Here is a 19,713-nt window from a genome sequence, read left to right on the forward strand (position 1 = left end):
GGTCCCGGCGGCGGGACCCACCCGCGCGCCCGCCATCGCCCCTTTAAGAGCGGCGCCCGCGGGCGGCGGGGAGGCAGCGGGCGGGGGCGCGCGCGGCGGGAGGAGGGGAGCGCGCGTTTCCCGGAACAGCCCGCGCGGAGGAAAGGGAGGAAAAAAAAGCCACCCTGCGGCCGGGACCGGAGCTGGAGCCGCCGCTGCCGCCGCTGCTGCAGCCGTCTGGAGCTCCCCCGCGCGGACGATGCCCGCGGTGCCCGCCCGGGGCTCGGGGCGGTGAGGCCCGGGGCGCGGGGTAGCTATGGCGACGGCGAGCGCGGCCCGCGGCGCCGCCTGACAGGTGTGGGCCCCGGCGGCGGCGGCGCGGAGCAGCATGTACGCCAAGGGGGGCAAGGGTTCGGCCGTGCCCTCCGACAGCCAGGCCCGCGAGAAGTGAGTGCGGGGCCGGGGCCGGGGGCGGGGCTCGGCGTCCGCGCTCTTCCGTGGGCTCCGGCGCGGGCGGGCACCGCGCGGGGCACGTGGGCGCGGGCGGCGGGGAGCGCGGAACCTGAGCGCGCTCGAGGGGTCGCGAGATTGGCGGGGCCGCGCGACCCCCGAGGGGCAAGAGATTGGCGGGGGGCGCGCAAGACCCCGAGGGGTCACCGGAGTTGAGGGGTGACGGGCGACCCGAGGGGCGCTAGACGGGAGTGAACTGGTGAGACCCTAGCGGCTCCAGGGGTCGCGAGATTGGCGGGGGTGCGCGAAACCCGAGGGCGCGAGATTTGAGGGGGCGCGCGAGATCCCCGAGCGGGACTCGGGGGTCGCGAGGCCTCCCCGAGACGTGGGTGCCCGAGGCTGCGGACGCACGGGGATCGAGGTCGGCGAAGTTTTCCAGGAAGAGCGAGAGTGTCGGCTCGGGGACCCCGGGCGCCTGGGGAAGACCTGGAGGGCGGCTGGAGGGGCGCGCGGCCACCTGTCTGCCCTGGCCCCAGCAGCTGTGTGGGGCTCCTGGGGAAGCCGCACGGTTCACAGTCCGGGGGCGGGTGGGGACGACGGAGCCCTTCTCTTGATACCACCGAAGAGTGCATACTGAGGGCCCCTCTTTTCTGGGCGTGGCTCCAGGCGGTGGGTACCAGGCGCTCTCAGGCTGGTAGGGGCAGGTTCCACCGTGCGGATGGAGGAAGGGTGGTGGTGGGGCTGAGGTCTCTCGGGGTGGGGAGGCAGCCGAGTGTGCTCTCCGGGTGGAGAGCATTTGAAAGGTGCTTGGAGCTGTGACCGTCCCGCAGGAAGGGCACGGGGCAGTTTGCAGTGTTGGTGAAATTGCCCAGAGGCCGGGCGTGGTGGCCCACACCTGCAATCCCAGCACTTTGGGAGGCTGAGGTGGTCGAGGGATCGAGACCATCCTGGCCAACATGGTGAAACCCTGTCTCTACTAAAAATACAAAAATTAGCTGGGCGTGGGCGCCTGTAGTCCCAGCTACTGGGGAGGCTGAGGCAGAAGAATCGCTTGAACCCGGGACTCAGAGGTTACGGTGAGCCGAGATCACACCACTGCACTCCAGCCTGGCAACAGAGTCTGACTCCGTCTCAAAAAAAAAAAAAAAAAAAAAAAGTGCCTAGGAGGAGGGGAGTCTTGTCATAGCTGATGGTGGACTTGCAGGATCCTTGAAGTTGAGCCACCTGGAGTGACCCGGGGTGTGGAACTGGCCACCCAAGCAGAGAGGAGGCTGGGCCAGCGGGGAGGGGTCCCATGAGGACCCGCCTTGAGGGCCAGGCCAGGAGGGAGGACTTGAATGTCTGGGTGCTGGAGAGGAGCCCTGGACGTTGGCTGAGTGTCCCCATCCTACCTCTTCTGCCTAGGCTGACTTGGGATACCCCACCCCTCCACAAAGATGCCTGTCCCCTCTGCCCAGCCTCTGGGTCATTTTGGAGAAGAGGCTGTTCTGGCCAGAAGGTGGTAGGCAAATGGCTGCACCATCAGGCCTCCCTTGTCTGTGTGCAGTTAGGAAGATGAGCTCCGTTTCCAAGCACCCTCAAACCCAAAGACTTTTCGAAACTGGCCTCTGGCTCCTGCTCAGGTTGGAAGTAGGAGGTGTCTGCCATGGTCACCCCGGACCCCTGGTCTGTCTCCTGTGTGTCTCCAGCCAGCTGCTGGCTCTGGAGGCGACCACCCATCCAGTGGGAATCAGGATCGTTCACTGGTTCAGCATATCTGCCCTGGGTGTCCCAGGGTGTGGCAGTCGGGAAGGCAGGGTCTGGTCGGGATGGCAGGGTCAGTGGCCCTGAAGAAGCCCCCACCCCAGCAGGGAGGCAGGTATCCAGTTACCTGGAGAAAGCAAAGTGGGTGATATATAGTGAAGGGTGAGGGGATGTCAGGTGGAGGGCACGGCAAGTGCAAAGGCCCTGAGGTGGGACCAGGAAAAGGAGCTGAGGTTGGGCCCAGGTATAGGAAGAGGCAGCCTGCAAGAGTGCCAGATGGGCCACAGTTGGTTGTGTGTGCAGAAGTGTGCTCTGGCTCCCAGGTGGAGTGGGGCTTAGAGGAGTCAGGAACAGAGGCTGGGAGTCCCTGGGGATGTGGACACAGTTGTCTCAAAGACAGCTGGGGAGGCCGGGCATGGTGGCTCACGCCTATAATCATCCCAGCACTTTGGGAGGCTAAGGTGGGTGGATCACTTGACGTCAGGAGTTCGAGACCAACCTGGCCAACATGATGAAACCCAGTCTCTACTAAAAATACAAAAATTAGCCGGGCGTGGTGGCGGGTGCCTGTAATCTCAGCTACTCTGGAGGCTGAGGTGAAAGGATCACTTGAACCTGAGATGCAGAGGTTGCAGTGAGTTGAGATCGTGCCACTGCCCTCCAGCCTGGGTGACAGGGCGAGACTCCATCTCAAAAAGAAAAAACAAACAAACAAAAAAAAACGGCGAAAGAGAGCTGATGGCAGCCTGGACCCAAGTAAGAAGGAAGAGATTTCATAGGTTTGAGCTGGGAGTGGTAGGGTGAGGGGTTTAGCTGCATTCCTGGCCCCCTTCCCTTACTGTCCTCCCACCCCCCAACCTGCCCAGCAGAGGTGCTCTGGGGACACTGGTCTGGGGATTCAAGGCTCTCGGAAGTCCCTCAGCTGCCAGTGGGGAGGCTGCGGGGGGAGGTGTGCTTCCATTTCATGGAGAGGGTCTCGTGTAAGTGTTGGTTTGGAGGTGAGGTTCCGCTATCAAAGAAAGCCTGGAGAACACCAGATGGCTGCATCCCCCCATTTCACCCAAAGGGACACCAGGGCCCTGGAGAGGAAGCCACCTGATGAGGACTCAGCTTCTCTGGCACAGATGAGCTCTAAGAGGCAGCCCCAGGCCTCAGTTTCCTCATCTGAAATGTGGACGACCCGTCTTTCAGGATCTTTGCAAGGACTGGGTAGGAGCCCGTAGGTGGAGCACCCACTGGTGCAGCCACTCGGCTCTCAGGAAGTATCCACCACAGGCGAGCCACTTCCTGCTTCTGGGCCTCGGTTTCCTCCTCTGTGAAATGGGGTGAAGGGGTCACACTGCTCCAAACCTTGACTCTGCAGCACTGCACTTTCCTTCCTGCACTGAGCCTCATGCCTCCTTCCTTCTCTCTCTGGCCCCAATCCTGAGCCCCTTCTGGCTGCCCTTGGAGCCTACAGGCCTTCCCGGCTCACGCGAGGTCTCGGCCAGCTGGCTCCAGGAAGGGACCGAGCACCTGGTGGGTGCCTGCCCTCGGGGGCTTGCAGCAGATGGTGGTGACTGCGGAGTGCGGGGGCAGCAGAGTGGGCCAAGGGAGGCTGGGGTCTGAATAGGCCACCCGCAACAAGAGTGGGGTGTGTATATCCTTCAACACTCAAGCGCTGCCAGGCAGGTTGAGAAGAGGCCCATGAATCACAGCCATGGTTGGTGTCGCCTGGCAGCCCATGGGCTTCTCCCAGGCTTGATTTGGACCCAGCACATGGATGCCGGTGGCTTGTTCATCAGCCTGGCAGGAAAGCCAGGGATGGGATTCACAATTGGACATGGTCATTTTGGCCGCTGGCTGGAAATGGCTATGAGGGGCAGGTGTGGAGGGTAGTAAGGAGAGGCTGCCACTTTGCCAAGAAGCTGCCAAAGGCCCGGCCTTTAGGGTTGGCACCGGGGAGGGAGAATGGCAAGGGTTGGAGGGTCCCTTTGGGGACAGCAGTGAGACCTGGTGACAGATGGCACGGTGACAGAAAGCCTTAAGTGGCAGGTGTCTCCTGTCCCAGCAGCGTCTGTGTTCAGGAGGGCGCTGAGTAGGGAGCACCCATTGTGGCCATTCTTGGTAATTATGGTAACTCGCGTCATTATGGAGGTAGCTGTGGTATATTTCAGGCCACCAGGCGCTAGCTAGCACCCCATCCTGGCTCTGCTTCCCTGTGTAGCCTCATGCTCGCTCCAGGTCCAGGCACCCCATGTCCTCCGGGTCTTGTGTTCTTTCTGCAGGGAGGGCTGCCTGCTGCTCTTCCGGGTGCCTCCCCATGTTCGTTTCTGGCCACCTGCCCGTGTGGCACAGGGAGCCCTCGTAGGCGGCAGGCCCTGAGAGGTTGTGCCGACCCAGGGCAAGTGGCCCGTAGGGGGCACAGGTGATTTGCATCCAGAGCCCTTCCCTATAACTGAGCTCAGGGCCCCAACCGGTGGCGCCCCCAGACCTGGCCCCCAAAGCCGTCCTCTGGGAGGGGAGGGCTTTGTAGGTCCCAAAACTCCCTGGCCGAACAGCCAGGCTTCAAAACTTTTCACACAAAACAATAACAACCCACAGTTCTTCCCTGGAGACTGAATCCTGTTTCAAATAAAAGGACTAATGTGGAAGGGAAATCAGCGAAGTCAGAAACTTCCTCTGGCCTCCCATCGCTCCCAGGAGAAATTCCCAAATCCTCAATGTGGACAGAATGGCTGCTGACCTTCATCAGTGCTTACCCCATGGCTCGCCTGATCCTCCCGGCATCCCAGGAGGGGGTCCCCGGGCCGGTTTGTTCATTCACTGGGGTGACTCGGGGCCCAGGATGCCCAGCTCCATTGTAAGGGCGTCACAGTGAGCAGACTCCGAGTCCCCACCCCGCCTGAAGCCACATTCCATCGGGGGCGAAGACAGAGACTCTCAGAGGGGGAGACGGAGCAGGGTGTGGGCTTCCATGTGACAGGGAAGCCCCTGATAGGTGACACTGGAGTCTCTGGGCGGAAGTGCACTAGGCAGGGAAACAGTGCGCAGAGGCCCTGGGGTGGCAGAGCAGCCAGTGTGTGGGTTAGGGGGAGGCAGCGCACAGGAGGGTTTGCACAAGGAACGTGGGGGTTGGGGGAGCAGTGCCTGGAGGGGACTCTGTCATAATCCAGGTGGGAGACGGTGGGTGGCCTGGCTCAGGTGTGCAGTGGAGGTGGGGAGAGGGGCCTGAATCAGATTTCCTTCAGTGTTTTTTTAAATGCAGTGATGTTTGGGGACAGCTGGGTGGATCTCATGCAGGTGCACGCCTGTGCACACACCACCAGAGGCTCCTTGGATGGGATGTGTGTGTAAAGGCCAAGCTGAAGGGATGGGGGCTCAGGGTGTCGAGGCTGGGTCAGTGGATCAGTGGATCAAGTGGACAGTGGATCAGATCCCAAGTTTGGGGAAGGTCAGGCCATAGCATCCTCTGGACAGCCCCTACTTGAAGGCATCATCAAAACAGGACGGGCGGCCGCACAGGGAGAGCAGAGGAGAGGACAGAGCTGGTAGCCAACGGGGCTGGAGGCAGGAGGACAGCAGAAGAGGGTGGGGTGGGCTCTGGGGGGGCCACCTCCTGGGTTAGGTGCTCATGGGGACAGTCAGGGAATGGGAGACAAGGCAGGTAGAACCCTTGGCAGCCCCCTCTTCAGGACTCCCCCTGGGCCTCTTGGACAGCCGTGCCCTGGGTGTGGGGTACTCAGAATGCAGCCTGTGCAGGATCTCCCGCTGCCCCAGCCCTCCTGGGGCAGCTCACCAGCGTTCCCACAACTCTGTCTTACCCCACTCTGGCGTTTCATGCCCCCTGCTCTGACCCCCAAGTGGCTGGGGTGGGAACTCTCTTCCGCACCTGGTGGGTGAGTTGGCATTGGGCTCCCCAGGCTGGTCGGTCTGCCCCTTGAACCTGCCCAGTCTGGCCTTGTGTGCTCCCCTTCCACTGATGGACGCAGGCCTCTCAGCCACTAGCCACAGGGAAAGGCTCAGAAGCCTCTAGATGGGCCAAGGTGCCACAGAAGTGAGCTAGATAGGCAGGCGTGCAGGCCGTGGGGCCAGGAAAGTGGAGGAAGAGCTGGTGTGGGAGACTGGAGGGGTGTGAGGTCAGAATCTAGCAGGATCTGGGCTGGGGGCACTCTCGAAGAGTGGTGTGATGATGCAGGGCTGACCACTGGGCGCTGTGTGTCCTGCCCCATCCCTGTCCCTGGGGTGGCCTGCACAGCTCAGATGGTACAGTGTGAGCCTGGTGCACCCCGGCCTGGGCCGCCTCCCCTCCCTGATGCCGTGCCACCTGCCTTTCCGTAGCCTCAGCGCCTTCCAGCCTGCCACAGAGCTCACCTCTCTTGACAGGTATTGCCTGTCTCTGTCTCTCCCCTCAAGAACGTGGCCTCCAGGATGGGCTGGGGGTGTGCATTGCTCAAAAGGCACTTCATGGATGCTGGAGGAACTAATGAAGAAGTGAATGAATGAAGGAGGGGAGGCAGGATAAGATCTGGGGCAAGGGCAGTGCCCTTGAAGACCAGGTGGGGGCAGGAAGTCCTCACGTTGTCTAGGGGCCAGGGCAGGAACCAGAGGGTTGGAAGTCTGAAAGGGACCTGGGGGACATGATAGGTGGTGGGTGCTGGGATTGGAGCAGCCTGACTGAGAGGGAGCAGAGTGTGAGTCAAAGGAAGGTTATTTTAGGATGGGGCCGGCAGCCAGAGAGGGCGGCGCAGCTGAGCCGGAGGCGGCTGGAAGGGCCCCCAGGCCTGCCTGCTTCTCGCCTCTAGGGCTCAGCCTCAGGCTGGCCCTCTGGTACCCTGTCTTGAATCCAAGAGTCCCCCAACCCCCAGCAGACCCTCGTGGGTCCCTAGCTGGGCAGTACAAGAACTCTGAGAGGGGGCGGCTCATTCCAGGGAGGTCCAGAAGGGCTGGTGCCACAGAACTGGGCGCCCCTTTGGATGAGGGCTTTGTCCTCTGCTGTCTGGTGTGGCAGCTGGACTGGAGTGGGGTGGACAGTCCGGCCTCTCCCTGACCTGCAGAGGGCCGTGCTGGAGCCACCTGGCTGGGTGAGGGTGGCCCAGGTCCAAGCTCTTGGGGTACGCAGTGGTTGAGAGGGTGAGTCCAGCGGTCCTTGGCAGGCTGGGGACTTGTGCAGAGCCCTGTGGGCGTTTGGGTAGGGTGGCACCACTGCAGACGTGGCACTGCGGGCCCTACCTCCCCTGGCCCCCCACCTCCATTCCCCAGACACTGCCCCAGGGTCAGCACTGCCCTGACTGGGGACAGTCTGCAGGAAGGGTTGAGGCCACCACAGTGGATGGGCAGCGACCCTAAGGAAGAGATGGGGTCCAAGGAATGGGGGGGATGTCAGGGGGAGGACCCCTTCCCTCCTTCCGTCCTGGGCCGGGAAGGTTGGGGATGAGTTTCGGTGTGGGCCCTGAGCACACTACATGGCCCAGGGTGCCCACTGGTCGTACCCACCCCGCACATACTCAGGAATGACACTCCTCTGTGGAGAAGTCCTCCCCAGCACGGAGGCCTCTCTGAAGTCACAGTGTTGGCAGGACAGGGCAAGGACTTGGTCCTCGAGGGAGTGCGGAACACAGCCGAATTCGGCCTGGAATTGGGGGTCAGGGATGCCTGGGAGGGGCCTGTAGGACGTGGATGGATAACTATGAGCTGTCCCTGCTGAGCAGCTGGTGGGAAGGCCACCTTTCCACCCGCCCTCCTGAGAGGTGGAAGGGCTTTGGGGCGGGCCTTTGCCTTGGAGAGCCTGAGCCCCCTGGACCACCTTGCCCCCACAGGTTGGCGCTATACGTCTATGAGTACCTGCTGCACATCGGTGCCCAGAAGTCAGCCCAGACCTTCCTATCTGAGGTAAGCCGCTGCCTCCAGCCTGGCCCTCCCTCCCCACCCACACCCCAGGGGCCTCCTCCATTTCCACTGGGGATCCAGGGGGTGGGCCCGCGTTGCCACTCTGATGGCCCTGGGAACTGAGGATTCGGCAGGGTCCGGGCCCGGGCTGGCATCCAGGCATCTGGTCCACATGCCCAGTCGGGACCTGCCACACATCCTGGGGCCCTCTGCCCACCCAGTTACCCTTCCCTCCCCACTCCATCCCTGCCCAGATGTTCTCTGGGCACCCTGCTGCGTGGTGGCGCAAGGTCAGGTAGGGCCACCCCCTCACCACCTTCCTTTCCCTGCAGATCCGATGGGAGAAGAACATCACGCTGGGGGAGCCCCCCGGGTTCCTGCACTCCTGGTGGTGGTGCGTGCTGGGCTGCTGTGGGTGGACTCTGGAAGGGGGTTGAGGGGGTCACGTGGAGCAACCGTCTACCCCTGCCGCCCACAGTGTGTTCTGGGATCTGTACTGTGCAGCGCCTGACCGGAGAGAGGCCTGCGAGCACTCCGGCGAGGCCAAGGCCTTCCAGGACTATGTGAGTCCCAGCCCCAGGGACTCGGGGACTCCAGGGTGGGAGGTCTGCTGGGCCTGTGGCTGGGTGGCTGGGGAGGTGGGGTGGGGGCTGCACAGCTAGAGGAGGGCTGGGAATGGTGGTAGTTTGGGGTTGACAGGAAGAGCTGCAGCTGCCACTCAGGCTCTTGGCCACTTCTGGGGGTCCCTCCACCCTCCCCTTGGTCCAGGGTCATTCACAGAGTAAGGGAAAGCTCTTTTCACTGCACCACGCTCTGAGGGTCCCCACAGCCCTCCCACCCTCCTCGGGGTACTGGGTGGGTGCCATTTCCCCGCCCCTCCTGTGAGCCTGCCTAGAGATGGGGGAAGCTCACTGCCTTCCTCCTCCTTTGCCGTGTGTGCGTTGGGGGTCACTGCTGCTCCTCTGAGCGGGGAGCCCCGGTGGGGGTGCCCGATGGGCCAGGCACTAGGACAGTTTCTGACCTTGCCGGGTACTTGGAGCTGCCCACTCCCTCTCTGCTGTCATTTTCCTTCTGGGTTAGAAAAGGTCAGAGGCCTGCCTGGAGTGGAGGCTCTGCCTGGCTAACACCAGGGGATGGCAGCCTCCTGTTGTCATGGGGCAGCAGATGGCAGCCCTTCCCTTCATTCTGTGCGCTGGGCCACCTGGCCCCCTCTGTTGGATCTGAGGGGGAGGTGCCGGCTCTGCCGGTGGGCGGCTGGGGGGCGCCAGTCCCGCCCACTCCCTGCCCCCTGCGCGCCAGAGGGCAGGTTTCAGCAAGGCAGAGGCGGCCTGAGGGGTGGGGCGCCCATGTCTCTGAAGATGCCTCCAGCACACTGCATGGGAGCTGGGCACGCTGAAGCTCTCCTGGCGTCACTGCTGTTCACCCCCATGGTGTCCCACTGCTCGTGTGTGGTCCCCTTGTCCTAGTCCCGCTAGGTCTGGGGCCCCGGGGGTGTCTGGAGCTGTGGACTTGGGCGACTCTTCCCCCATCCCTGCCGTCTGGGTCTAGCATCCTCTCTGGGCGCCCCCGCCGGGCCAGGAGGGCGGAGCTGGCGAGTCGGCGAGAACGCGCTTCCCAGGCGCGCAGCGGTTACCATGGCAGCACCGGCGCGGAGTGTAGACCGCAGGGCCCAGGGCGGAGGCCGCCCAAGCCCTGGGGTGACCGAATCCCCGTGGGGACTCGTCATGCCGTGCCGTCGCCTCCGTTGCTCTCACTCTCACTGGGGGCACCCTGCCTGCCGAACCCGCACAGAGGTGGCCCCTTCCTCTCGTGCCTTTCTCCCGCCCTCTGAGTGGGGTGCTCTGTCCGCCCCTCCCAGGCTCCAGGCCGACCTTGGCGTCTCCAGGAAACGCCGGAGCGCCCAGCCCATCGCCATGGCAACGCGTGCCGGGCCGGCTGCTCTTCAGGGATGATTGACGTAGGGGGTCCGGCCCGGGCCAACCGCCAGGGAGGGCGCGCCGCCCGGGATTAACTCCTCGGAGCCTAGAGTTGGGAAGCTGCGGGGCGCAGGGGGCCGGGGGGAGGCTGCGGTGGAGCCTCTGCGACCAGGAAACGCTCAGGCACCCGCTGTGGCCCCAGAGAACCCCCTCCCTGTGGGGTGGACAGACACAGGGCTCAGAGATGCCCCCTGCCCACCCTCCGGGAGTGGACCGGAGGGGCCGCCTGGGAGCGCAGCTGCTCCAGGCCATTGTGTTTGCGGGAGGGGGTGGGGTGGGGGCCCAGAGGGGACCTGGCAGTTTGTAACTGAGAAAGTGGCACAGGAGTGGGGCCCTAGGGCACGAGGGCTTTCGAAGGATTTGTTCTGGGCCTTGGGAGTGCTCTCCGTCATGGTGAGCTTAGGGGGCTCCTTCCTCCACCCCCTCCCCCAGCTTAGGACCCTGGCGGGAGGCTTGAGGCTAACCTCAGAGAAGAGGCCAGCCCGCAGCCCTACACGGGGAGGGAGGATTTCTCCTGGGGCTCTGCTCTAGGCAGGGGACCCCTCTCAGCAGTCCCTGAGGACAGGAAACGCAGTGTGACTGCAGGCAGAGTGCTCAACTTCTCTGAGCCCAAGTGGCATCAATTAATGCCACAAACACCTGAGCGTCCCGATGTGCTGGCTTGGGCCAACCCCAGAGAGAGCCCCTCCCCTTGTTTTTGGGGGTTGGGGTTTGGCCTGGACCATACAGAGGCCGGGAGAGAAGTTCTCCCCTCCCTGTCCCCAGAGGTGTCCCTTTGCCCTCATAGACCGGGCCGCCCTCCCCACCTCACATCCGCCTTCCCACCTTCCCCCTGCCAGACCCTATAGGCCCCATAGCAGACAGGTCTACAACTTGGTCCCCGACCAGGCCTGGGCTGCCACCAGAATTTCTGGCAGATACAGGAAGCCCCCTCTAGCACTGTGTCTTCTCCCCTTCTCCATCTGAGAGAGGCTGGGGAAAGGGAACCCCACCCCAGAATCCTGCTTTCCCCCCTCCCTCCTGGACGACGGGCAGGGTGGGGTGGGGCAGGGGTCCACAGCTGCTCTAAGGTAGAGCCTTCAGGGAGGCTCTTGAAACTGCCAGTATATTTGTGTGTATGTTTATTTGGGGTGTCCTGGGTAGAGCTAGGGACCCAGCTGAGCTGTCCTGCCAGCCAGGACGATGCAGGGCCCATTGGGATGGGTCTGGAATCGGGGGCAGGTCTGTGTGAGATGAGGGCAGCACTGGATCCTGGGTCCTACAGGGTCTTCAGACCCACAGATCCTCAGGCGACAACCCCAGTGTGCTCACTGATCAATGCCAGCTGGCTGTCCCATGGGGCCAGCCACCTGCAGAGAGGAGGGGGCACACCCCAGGTAGGAAGTGTCCAAGTGCCCTGACCTGGCCCTCTCGGTTTCCCGCACCCCTACAGAGCGCTGCAGCTGCCCCCAGCCCTGTGATGGGGAGTATGGCCCCAGGTGACGCAATGGCCGCAGGCCCCATGGCAGCTGGCTTCTTCCAGGTATGGCCTAGGCTGGAGTCCCCTGGCCCCCAACTCTGGGTGAACATGCGTCTGAGGATGAGGGTCCCACGTGGGCAGAGGTCATGAGGCCGGCAGGCTGGAGATGAGTGGGAGGGTCCTCTGTGTCGCAGGTGTGCCCAGGTGGGCCTTTCAGGGGCCAGCGAGGGAGGGCCCGAGTACAGTGGAGGGTGGGTGTCTGCACGCTTGGCCTGTACATGCGTGTGCACAGGGTGCTTGGGGATGCAGTGGCCACAGTGGTCCTGGTGACCACTGGTGCCTGAGTCCTGCCCTCAAGCCTTCCCACAGGGTCCCTGTCCCATAGGCTGGCCCACCCCTCTGCCTCCATGGAGCCCCTCCCCTCCTCAGCCAAACCCAGTAGGACCTCATTCCCCCCAACCCACCTGGTTCTGTCCTCCTAGGGCCCCTCGGGCTCCCAGCCATCCCCCCACAACCCCAACGCCCCCATGATGGGGCCTCCCGGTCAGGTAAGCAGCTGTGGTGCCTGCCCCTAACACACACACATCCCCTCCCCCAGTGCCACCCCCTCCTGCCCCCAAGCCATGATGTCCTGGCCGGCTGGCACCGCCAGGCTTTGCTGACTGGTTCTGGAGGAGGGGGCTCCCCAGGTCGGGGGTCCCCCAGCATAGCAGGAATGGGGTAGCTTTGGGAGCCAGAGGGTAGGGGGAGGTGCTGATCCCCACCCACCTCTTCCAGCCCTTCATGTCACCGCGCTTCCCAGGGGGCCCCCGGCCCGCCCTGCGGATGCCAAGTCAGGTGAGAAAGGGATGATGGGAGGGGGGCAGGAGCTGGGCCGGGGAGAGAGCACCCCACACTCAGTGCCGCCGCACCCCCTCTGCAGCCTCCCGCAGGCCTCCCCGGCTCCCAGCCCCTCCTCCCTGGCGCCATGGAGCCCTCCCCAAGAGCCCAGGGTGAGTAGGGAAGCTCCAGCCCTTATCCCCCCATCAATCAGAATTCCAGCTCTCAGAGCCCTGACCTGGCTGCCTCCCTGCTGTCCACACTGGGTAATGGTCCAGGTCCGAGTCCCCTTCCTTCTGCCCCACCCCAGGGCATCCAAGCATGGGCGGCCCAATGCAGAGGGTGACGCCTCCTCGGGGCATGGCCAGCGTGGGGCCCCAGGTAAGAGTGGAGCCCTGGTGGGTGGGGCTTTCGGGCTGTCCCCGGTCTGCCCCTCACAGCCCCTTTGCCTCCGCAGAGCTATGGAGGTGGCATGCGGCCCCCACCCAACTCCCTTACTGGCCCAGGCTTGCCTGCCATGAACATGTAAGACCCTCGGGGACCCCCGGAGTGTGCAGTTCAGAGGCCACCACTAGCTTCATGGCTGGGTCAGCTGGGGCAGGCCCTGAATCCTCAGGACAGTCTTGGATATTGTTTATTTCATGGCCACTGAGGGGAGACAGGCCTGAAGTAGCAGTTAGTCCCCCGGGGCCAGTGATGGGTTGAGATTGGAACCTGGCTGCTCGCGGTGGCCACTTTTCCAGCAACATCTGCTCTGTGGCCTGTCTGGGGACACAGTGGAGCAGGGTGTGGGGGGTGCGTGGTGGGGGCTGTGATCCACATGGACTAGCCCCGGAGTCTGTCACCCACCGTCTCTTCCAGGGGCCCAGGAGTTCGTGGCCCGTGGGCCAGCCCCAGTGGAAACTCGGTGAGCCTAAGGCTGGGTGGGCAGGCCTGGGGTGGGGTGGGAGGGGCACTGGGCCAGCCGCCTGGCTGACTGCTCACAGCTGCCCCTGTCCCCAGATCCCCTACTCCTCCTCATCCCCCGGCAGCTACACGGTAGGTCTGAGCAAGGCTGGGCCACCCCTGGGCAAGGGCTGTGGGATGGCAGATGAGGGACCATTTCTCACGGTTCCTGTCTCCTGTGTGCAGGGACCCCCAGGAGGAGGTGGGCCCCCTGGAACACCCATCATGCCTAGCCCTGGAGGTATGGCCTAGGCAGAGGCGGGGTGTGCTAGGGTGGGTATGGTTGGGGGAAACCCCGTCACACCTGGCACCCTTCCTGTCCCCTGATCTCCCCCAGATTCCACTAACTCCAGCGAAAACATGTACACTATCATGAACCCCATCGGGCCGGGCGCTGGCAGGGCTAATGTGAGTGGGGGCTTGCGGGGGTGCTTCTCGAGGCGGTGACCCCACTGAGGGAATGGGTGGCCCGAGACCCACGCTGTCCTCATGCCTGCAGTTCCCGCTCGGCCCTGGCCCGGAGGGCCCCATGGCCGCCATGAGCGCGATGGAGCCTCACCATGTGAACGGATCCCTGGGTGAGTGGGCGTCCCTGCTCCTGCCCACGCTGCCTTCCTGCCTTCCGGGCCCGTGCGCTCCCTGGCTGCCTCCCCTCGCCAGTCAGCCCGCCTGTCAGGTGGAGGTGTCTAGTGGCGCCCTGAGCCCCCCGGGGACCACTCAGTGACAGGGTCTGCCCCCACCTGGAGCGGAATCCAGCGACCAAACCAGGGGATGCACTGACCGCCCCTCCCCCCAGGCCCAACCCTCCACCTGGCCTCAGTCCCGGGGTTCCTGGCGGGCTGTGCGGGGTGGGGGCGCGGCGGCGCGCGGCTCGCGAGGGTCTTCGGCCCCTGGAGGCCGGGGGGCCTGGCGTCCTGGCGTCAGCACGTCTGAGCCGGTACCCGTGTCTGTCGGTCCGCAGGCTCGGGCGACATGGACGGGTTGCCGAAGGTAAGGGGGCCGCGCTCCTGCGGAGCGGGGGGACCCGGGAAGGGGTGGGAGTGGGGGGCGGGGCAGGGAGTTCCGCGCTGACCGCGGCCACCCCCAGAGCTCTCCCGGCGCCGTGGCCGGCCTGAGCAACGCCCCGGGCACCCCGCGGGACGACGGCGAGATGGCGGCCGCCGGGACCTTCCTGCACCCGTTCCCGAGCGAAAGCGTAAGCGACTGCGTCGACTCCCCCCCCGCGGCGGCGTCGGGCCGGAGGGGCCTGGCGGGCAGGCCCCGGCGGGGCGGCCGGGGGGCCAGAGCAAGACCGTGACCGCGGCGGGCCAGGTGGGGGGGCGGCCGCGGCATACTTCCCCTCTCCCTAACCTCTCCTCACACCCCACCACCTCCCACTCCTGTTTCACAGTCCCGATGCCATCCGCCCCCACCCCGGGACCCGCGCCCCAGGGCGGCCTCCCCACGCATCGCCCCTCCCCCGTTCCCTCCTATCCCCAACCCGTCTGCCCAGGACCCAGCCCTGCCCTGTCCCCCATTGTCCCTGGGGGCGGGTCTCAGCCTCTTCCGAAGCTAAACTCGGCCCCTGCGCGCTGCCCCCTCCTCTCTCCGCAGTACTCGCCAGGGATGACCATGAGCGTGTGATGGGGCGGCAGCCCCGGGCCTCTGCGGGCCTAGGCTTCTGCCCAGCACCCCTGCTCAGGGCGAGGGGCTGAGGTCACACCTCGGGCACCTGGACTCCTGGCCAATCAAGGCTTGCCCGGCTGGGAGGCCCCACACGAAAGACTTATCATTTTATTAAAAACGCAAGGACCTCAGAGACGTTCTTTTCTGTATGGACCCTTCCTGCCATTTGTATTTTGTCCCAGAGGGCTCTTTGGGGGGCCCCTCTCCCCAGGACGTCAGGGGGTGGGGCCCATCAATAAATGGAAGCTGGTTTTGGTTTTTGGTAGCTTGTCTCAGATTCCCTTTTTGGCCTTCGGCCACCACACCCTCCACCCTGTGGTCTGATGTTCCCCCACGCCCCCATCTAGCCCCACCTTTGAGAACTGGGGGCAGAGCGAGGCTCCAGGTTCTGGGCTCTCCCTGGGAGTTGGGGTGATGACCATGGGCAGAGGGAGTGGGACTGAAGCTGGGTGCTCAGAGTCAAAGTAGAGGGAGGCAGAGTCAGGTCACAGGCCCCAAGAACCCCGGGTGGAAGGAGGGCTAAGAGTGGCAGCGCCTTTATTGTCTTTGTGGGGGCCTAGCAAGGTGGGGTCTTGGGGGGCAGCGGGGAGGAACAGCTGGGAAGCTGTGTGACCAGGGCCTCAGGTGGTGGGCATCTGGGGTTCCTCCACTTGCGGATGCCCGTTGGCATCACCAGTGCAGCCGTTGGTGGCAGCGGGTACCGGTCCTTTCTTGTTCAACACAGGGCAGGCAGCAGCCACGGGTCCGACTCGCTTGAGGACGGGCCCTGGGCGCTCCATCTTATGCTCCAGTAGCATGTGGTTCTGTGGCGGGAGCCCCACGCAGGCCCTGGAGAGGCCGTACAGCTTAGCAGAGCCAGACACCGCCTATAGTCCCCAAGCCCTGTGCATAGTTTAGCCAGGGGGTATCTGGGCCCTGAATGGGGAACCTGGAGGCTGGGGCGCACCTGAGGATGTTCTCGATGCAGCTGCGCTGGCGGAAAAGCGCATTGACCACCGGGCTGCCCGGTGGCACCAGTGGCGCCTTGAAGAGGAAGCTGAGCAGGGACAGCACGGGGTGGAAGGTCTGTGGCTCGGGGTCAGCGTCAGTGCAGAAACTCACACGCTGGCACAGTTCGGTCAGTAGCGCGAGGTCCAGCATGATGGGTGCGGCCAGCAGCGAGTCCTGCGGGACGGGTGGGTCAGGAGGTGGGGGTGGTGGCCAAGCCCCGCCTCCCACAGCAGCCCCTGAAGCCGCACTGCACCTCGCATGTGTTGTGCAGCACCAGTGTGTTGGTTCCGCCCAGCATCAGCTCCGAGGTATACTCATCCAGCGCGCGCTTGCTGTCGCCCACGTACGGCACATACTTGATGACCACCTGGAGTGCAGCATGAGTTTGCCCGGGTTCCCACCACCCCTCGCCGGGCAACCCAGCGCCCGCGCCCGCGCCCCACGCACGCAGTGGTCAGGCTCCTCGCCGGGCGCATAGAGCACTGGGTTGCTCTGCACCATGTCGTCCACCACGTTGCTTTTGGACACCTCCTTAGAGCGGAACTGCAATGGCGCCGACAGGTTCTCCCCATCGTTGTTGCCCAGGTGGTTGTAACTCACGATGGACATGGTCTGTGGGTACAAGGGACGCCCCAGCAGCTGCAGGCCCTGTGGCCCCACAAGCCAGGTGCTCGCGGCCCAGGCCCCCTTCCTGCACTCAGCAGCCCCCTAGGCCCACGCACCTTGAGGCCGGAGCCAATGAGGAAGTCCACGAGCACGGACTTGACTTTGGTCTGGCCTGACTTGAAGTCATCTCCGCCCACAAAAACCCGGCGCTGCCACGCAAGCTCAAGGGCTCCGGGCACCAGGGTGTTCTGCGGGGACCCATTGAGGAAGGCACAGCCCTCTAGGATGCTGGCCACGGCGAAGAGCGTGGAGGGCGACACCTCCAGACCAAGCTGTGGGCAAGGTGGGCAGTCAGCACAGAGCTGTGTTTGGGACTGGCCCTGCCTGACCCACTCCACCCGGGTGTGCGCCCACCTCAATGGTGCGTAGTAGGTTCTCGGCTGTGTCGTTGAGGCCTGGAATCACCTCACAGAAGCGCTCCGTGTTCGCCGTCCACAGCACGATGATTTTGTCCAGCCCTGCGCTAGACCGGAAGTCTCGGATGTCCCTGCGGATCTGCTCCAACTGTGGGGAGGATGAAGAGGGTGTGGGGAGGATGGAGCGGGTGTATATGCTCTCGGACTCAAGAGGCCTGGGTCACTCAGTTCCCCGGGTGTCAAATGGGGCCTGGACTCGCGGGGTGGGGCAAAAAGGGGGAACCAAGTGGACAGGTGGCAGGGAGCAAGGGATGCAGGATGGGACAGCACCTGCTGCGCGCGCGAGCCCGGGATGAGGTTGTCCGCGCGCGCGCTCTGGTTGGCTGCGATGAACTCGGGGATGTAAACAGAAGGCCGGGGCCGCAGGGCCTCCATGTGCGGCCACAGTTGCTCCTGCAGCCCCCAATCCAGCACCTTCGCGCGCCGCATCGCCTCAGCCAGGTTCAGCGACGAGATGTCCCAGCCTGGGGGGATCCTCACACTCGGCCCTGCCCGGATCCTGGGCCCCTCCAGACCCAATCTCCCATCCCGCCCCACCCCGGCCCAGGGCTCCGCCCACCATCGAACACGAGGTCGTTGGGCGCCACCATGGGCAGCAGCGCGCTGAAGGGCACGAACACCTCCTGGCCCTCGGCGTCCAGGCCCAGGCTCACGGTGCCTGCCTGAGTCAGCGAGCCGTAGTAGTTGGCCTCCTGGGGGGGCAGCAGACACGAAGAGGTGACGGGAGGGCGTGGCGAAGGGGCCGCGACCCGGCCTGGGCCCCGCCTAGACTCTCAAGCCCCGCCTCACTTTCGGGCGTTTTTCAGTTCCGGGCTCCCAGCCAGGACGGAAGCCGCTGCCCCCAGGCCCCTCCCCGAGACCTCCGGCACCTTAAGCTCCGCCCCTGTAAGACTCCCGAGGAGCCCCCGCTACCTCGTGAAACCCCTCCCCGGGGTCCGCCTGCAGCCAGGCCCCGCCCCCTGCAAGCCCTCCCGCCCCTCAGAGCCTCGCCCCCTGCAGGTCTCTAGCCCACTGCAGGCCTCCAGCCCCGGGAAGGTCTCTCGACCCGGCAGTCCCCCCCCCCCCCCAACCCCCCCCCCCCCCCCCCCCCCCCCCCCCCCCGGTCCCGCAGAGCCCCGCCCCCTGCAGACTCCCGCCCCCGCCCTCAAGAACTCCCACCAAGCCTCCCAGCCCACCACGCCCCTCCCGCCCCCACCTTGCGGCCGCTGCGCGTGGGCCAGGACAGACGCAGCCGGTTGGCCAGCACCGCGGCAGTGAATGTGGAGCCGTTGTTCCCGCCCCAGCCGACAAGCATGACCCCAAGCCGGGGCACCTGCCGGGCGGTCCGGAAGGTGAAGCTCGTGGACGTGGGGTGCACCTGAAGACAGGCCGCGCAGTGAACCCCGGGTCCCATGCCCTTCTCCCCGCGCCGCCCCGCTCTCCCTAGCATGCCCCCTTCCCCAACCCCCTGGTCCACCTTGAGGACGCCGCCCTCGCGGCTGACGCGCGTCGTCCGGTACTCGTATTGCGCCTCGATGGCCTCGGGGCCGTAGACCACGTCCGGGCTCTCAACGAAGAACTGGGCGGCGGCCTCCATCGTGGCGGGCTGGAGTCCAGGGGTGAGCAGGGGGGTCAGCGGGGACTCTTAAGTGGCTGGGCCAAGCCAGCCTGGGTGCCCAGGGAGGCCATCCCCGCCTCGAACCGCACTCACCGGCGCAGAGTCGACTCAAGCAGCGGTGGCTAACAGCGCGGGCTCTCTGGCGCGCGACCTCCGGAGAAAAGCGCTGCGGCCCCGCCCCCGCCCCGCCCCCTTCCCCGCCTCTCCCGCGTTGGGGGGAGGGGCCCAATGTCTGGAGACCCGGTTCGAGGCCCGACAACGCAGAGCCATCGTGGCCATCGGGTCCTCGTCTGGCGGAAGTGGCCGGGCGTCCACGAGCGCGGCGCATATAGGTTCACCTCGCTCGCTCCGCAGCCCCCAGGGGCGCATGGCTGCCTATTCCCCCTTTACAAGAGGACAATGAGGCACGAGCCCAGCCATAAGCCATGGAGTGGAGCTGGGCAGGGAATCTGGACCTCTGGGTGGGGGGGTAGGAGTTCTGGGTCAGAAACACGGCAGGGGAAACAGGCAGAGGACCAGAACTTCAAAGCCAGAATCTCCTCGGAGCCACGCTGCCACCTACTCCCCCTTGGTGGGCAGCAGCACCTACCAGGCAGTCCCATCCCCTGGCTCCCCTTGTCCGCTCCCATCCATCTCAGAGGGGACAAAGTTACTCTGTCCCCACGGGGCTCACAAGGATGGGGCCTGTTTGGCCTGTTTCCCCACCTGCAGCAGGGCTTGGCAGGGGTGGACCTGAGCGGGAGGTTGTTCCCTGGGAAGGGGAGGGGACGCACAGGCGGGCAGGGCCCAGGCAGGGGAGGAATGAGGCCTGCACAGCAGGGCGCCCCCCTCATGCTTGCTGATAAGAGAGCGTGGGAACCCAGCGGGCAGGCCGGGGCAGCTCCCCCAGGAACTTTCCAAAACAAGCGCCTGGAGGCCGGAAAGTTTCCACCACTGGAACTGGCCCAAAAGGTGGATAGTTGGGAACGTTTGCAAGAGACAGGGCCTGACCTTGGAGGATGAGGGCTTAAGACTCTGGGTCCAGGCCTCACCCTGAAGGGGCCCCAGTCTGAGGGAGTTGGAAGTGGACTGGGACACCCCGGTCCCCAGTGGGTGAGAACTCACAGGCAGGGCCCCTGCAAGACAGGCTCCCCAGATGAG

At 64.8% G+C, this 19,713-nt stretch overlaps 2 protein-coding genes across 16 annotated transcripts; one reads left to right on the forward strand and one right to left on the reverse strand.

Moving 5' to 3' along the window:
* The first annotated feature begins 43 nt into the window (after positions 1-43).
* Positions 44-15,169, forward strand: SSBP4 (single stranded DNA binding protein 4). Of its 13 annotated transcripts, none has more exons than XM_025367466.1 (18): positions 44-426; positions 7,971-8,043; positions 8,373-8,434; positions 8,519-8,603; positions 11,449-11,538; positions 11,958-12,023; positions 12,253-12,312; positions 12,398-12,467; positions 12,605-12,681; positions 12,752-12,819; positions 13,156-13,201; positions 13,297-13,332; positions 13,426-13,480; positions 13,577-13,647; positions 13,739-13,817; positions 14,201-14,229; positions 14,327-14,434; positions 14,833-15,169. In XM_025367466.1, the coding sequence occupies exons 1-18, from the start codon at positions 368-370 to the stop codon at positions 14,860-14,862; spliced, it is 1,164 nt and encodes a 387-aa protein (XP_025223251.1). In that variant the 5' UTR covers positions 44-367; the 3' UTR covers positions 14,863-15,169. The 13 variants fall into 13 exon arrangements, with proteins under 13 accessions (XP_025223251.1, XP_025223248.1, XP_025223250.1 ...); XM_025367463.1 differs by having other exon boundaries at positions 12,605-12,675; positions 14,327-14,550; XM_025367465.1 differs by having other exon boundaries at positions 12,605-12,675.
* Positions 15,170-15,412: 243 nt separating this feature from the next.
* ISYNA1 (inositol-3-phosphate synthase 1) lies at positions 15,413-19,217 on the reverse strand. 3 transcript variants are annotated; one of them, XM_025367460.1, is made up of 11 exons: positions 18,667-19,217; positions 18,433-18,561; positions 18,172-18,333; positions 17,536-17,668; positions 17,247-17,440; positions 16,915-17,064; positions 16,617-16,832; positions 16,342-16,506; positions 16,148-16,261; positions 15,851-16,068; positions 15,413-15,732 (listed from the first exon to the last, which is right to left on the reverse strand). In XM_025367460.1, the coding sequence occupies exons 2-11, from the start codon at positions 18,550-18,552 to the stop codon at positions 15,525-15,527; spliced, it is 1,680 nt and encodes a 559-aa protein (XP_025223245.1). In that variant the 5' UTR covers positions 18,553-18,561; positions 18,667-19,217; the 3' UTR covers positions 15,413-15,524. The 3 variants fall into 3 exon arrangements, with proteins under 3 accessions (XP_025223245.1, XP_025223244.1, XP_025223246.1); XM_025367459.1 differs by having other exon boundaries at positions 18,433-19,217; XM_025367461.1 differs by lacking the exon at positions 18,172-18,333 and having other exon boundaries at positions 15,419-15,732.
* Positions 19,218-19,713: the final 496 nt, after the last annotated feature.

This window comes from Theropithecus gelada, chromosome 19, assembly GCF_003255815.1.
Source record: "Theropithecus gelada isolate Dixy chromosome 19, Tgel_1.0, whole genome shotgun sequence".
Lineage (NCBI taxonomy): Eukaryota > Metazoa > Chordata > Mammalia > Primates > Cercopithecidae > Theropithecus > Theropithecus gelada.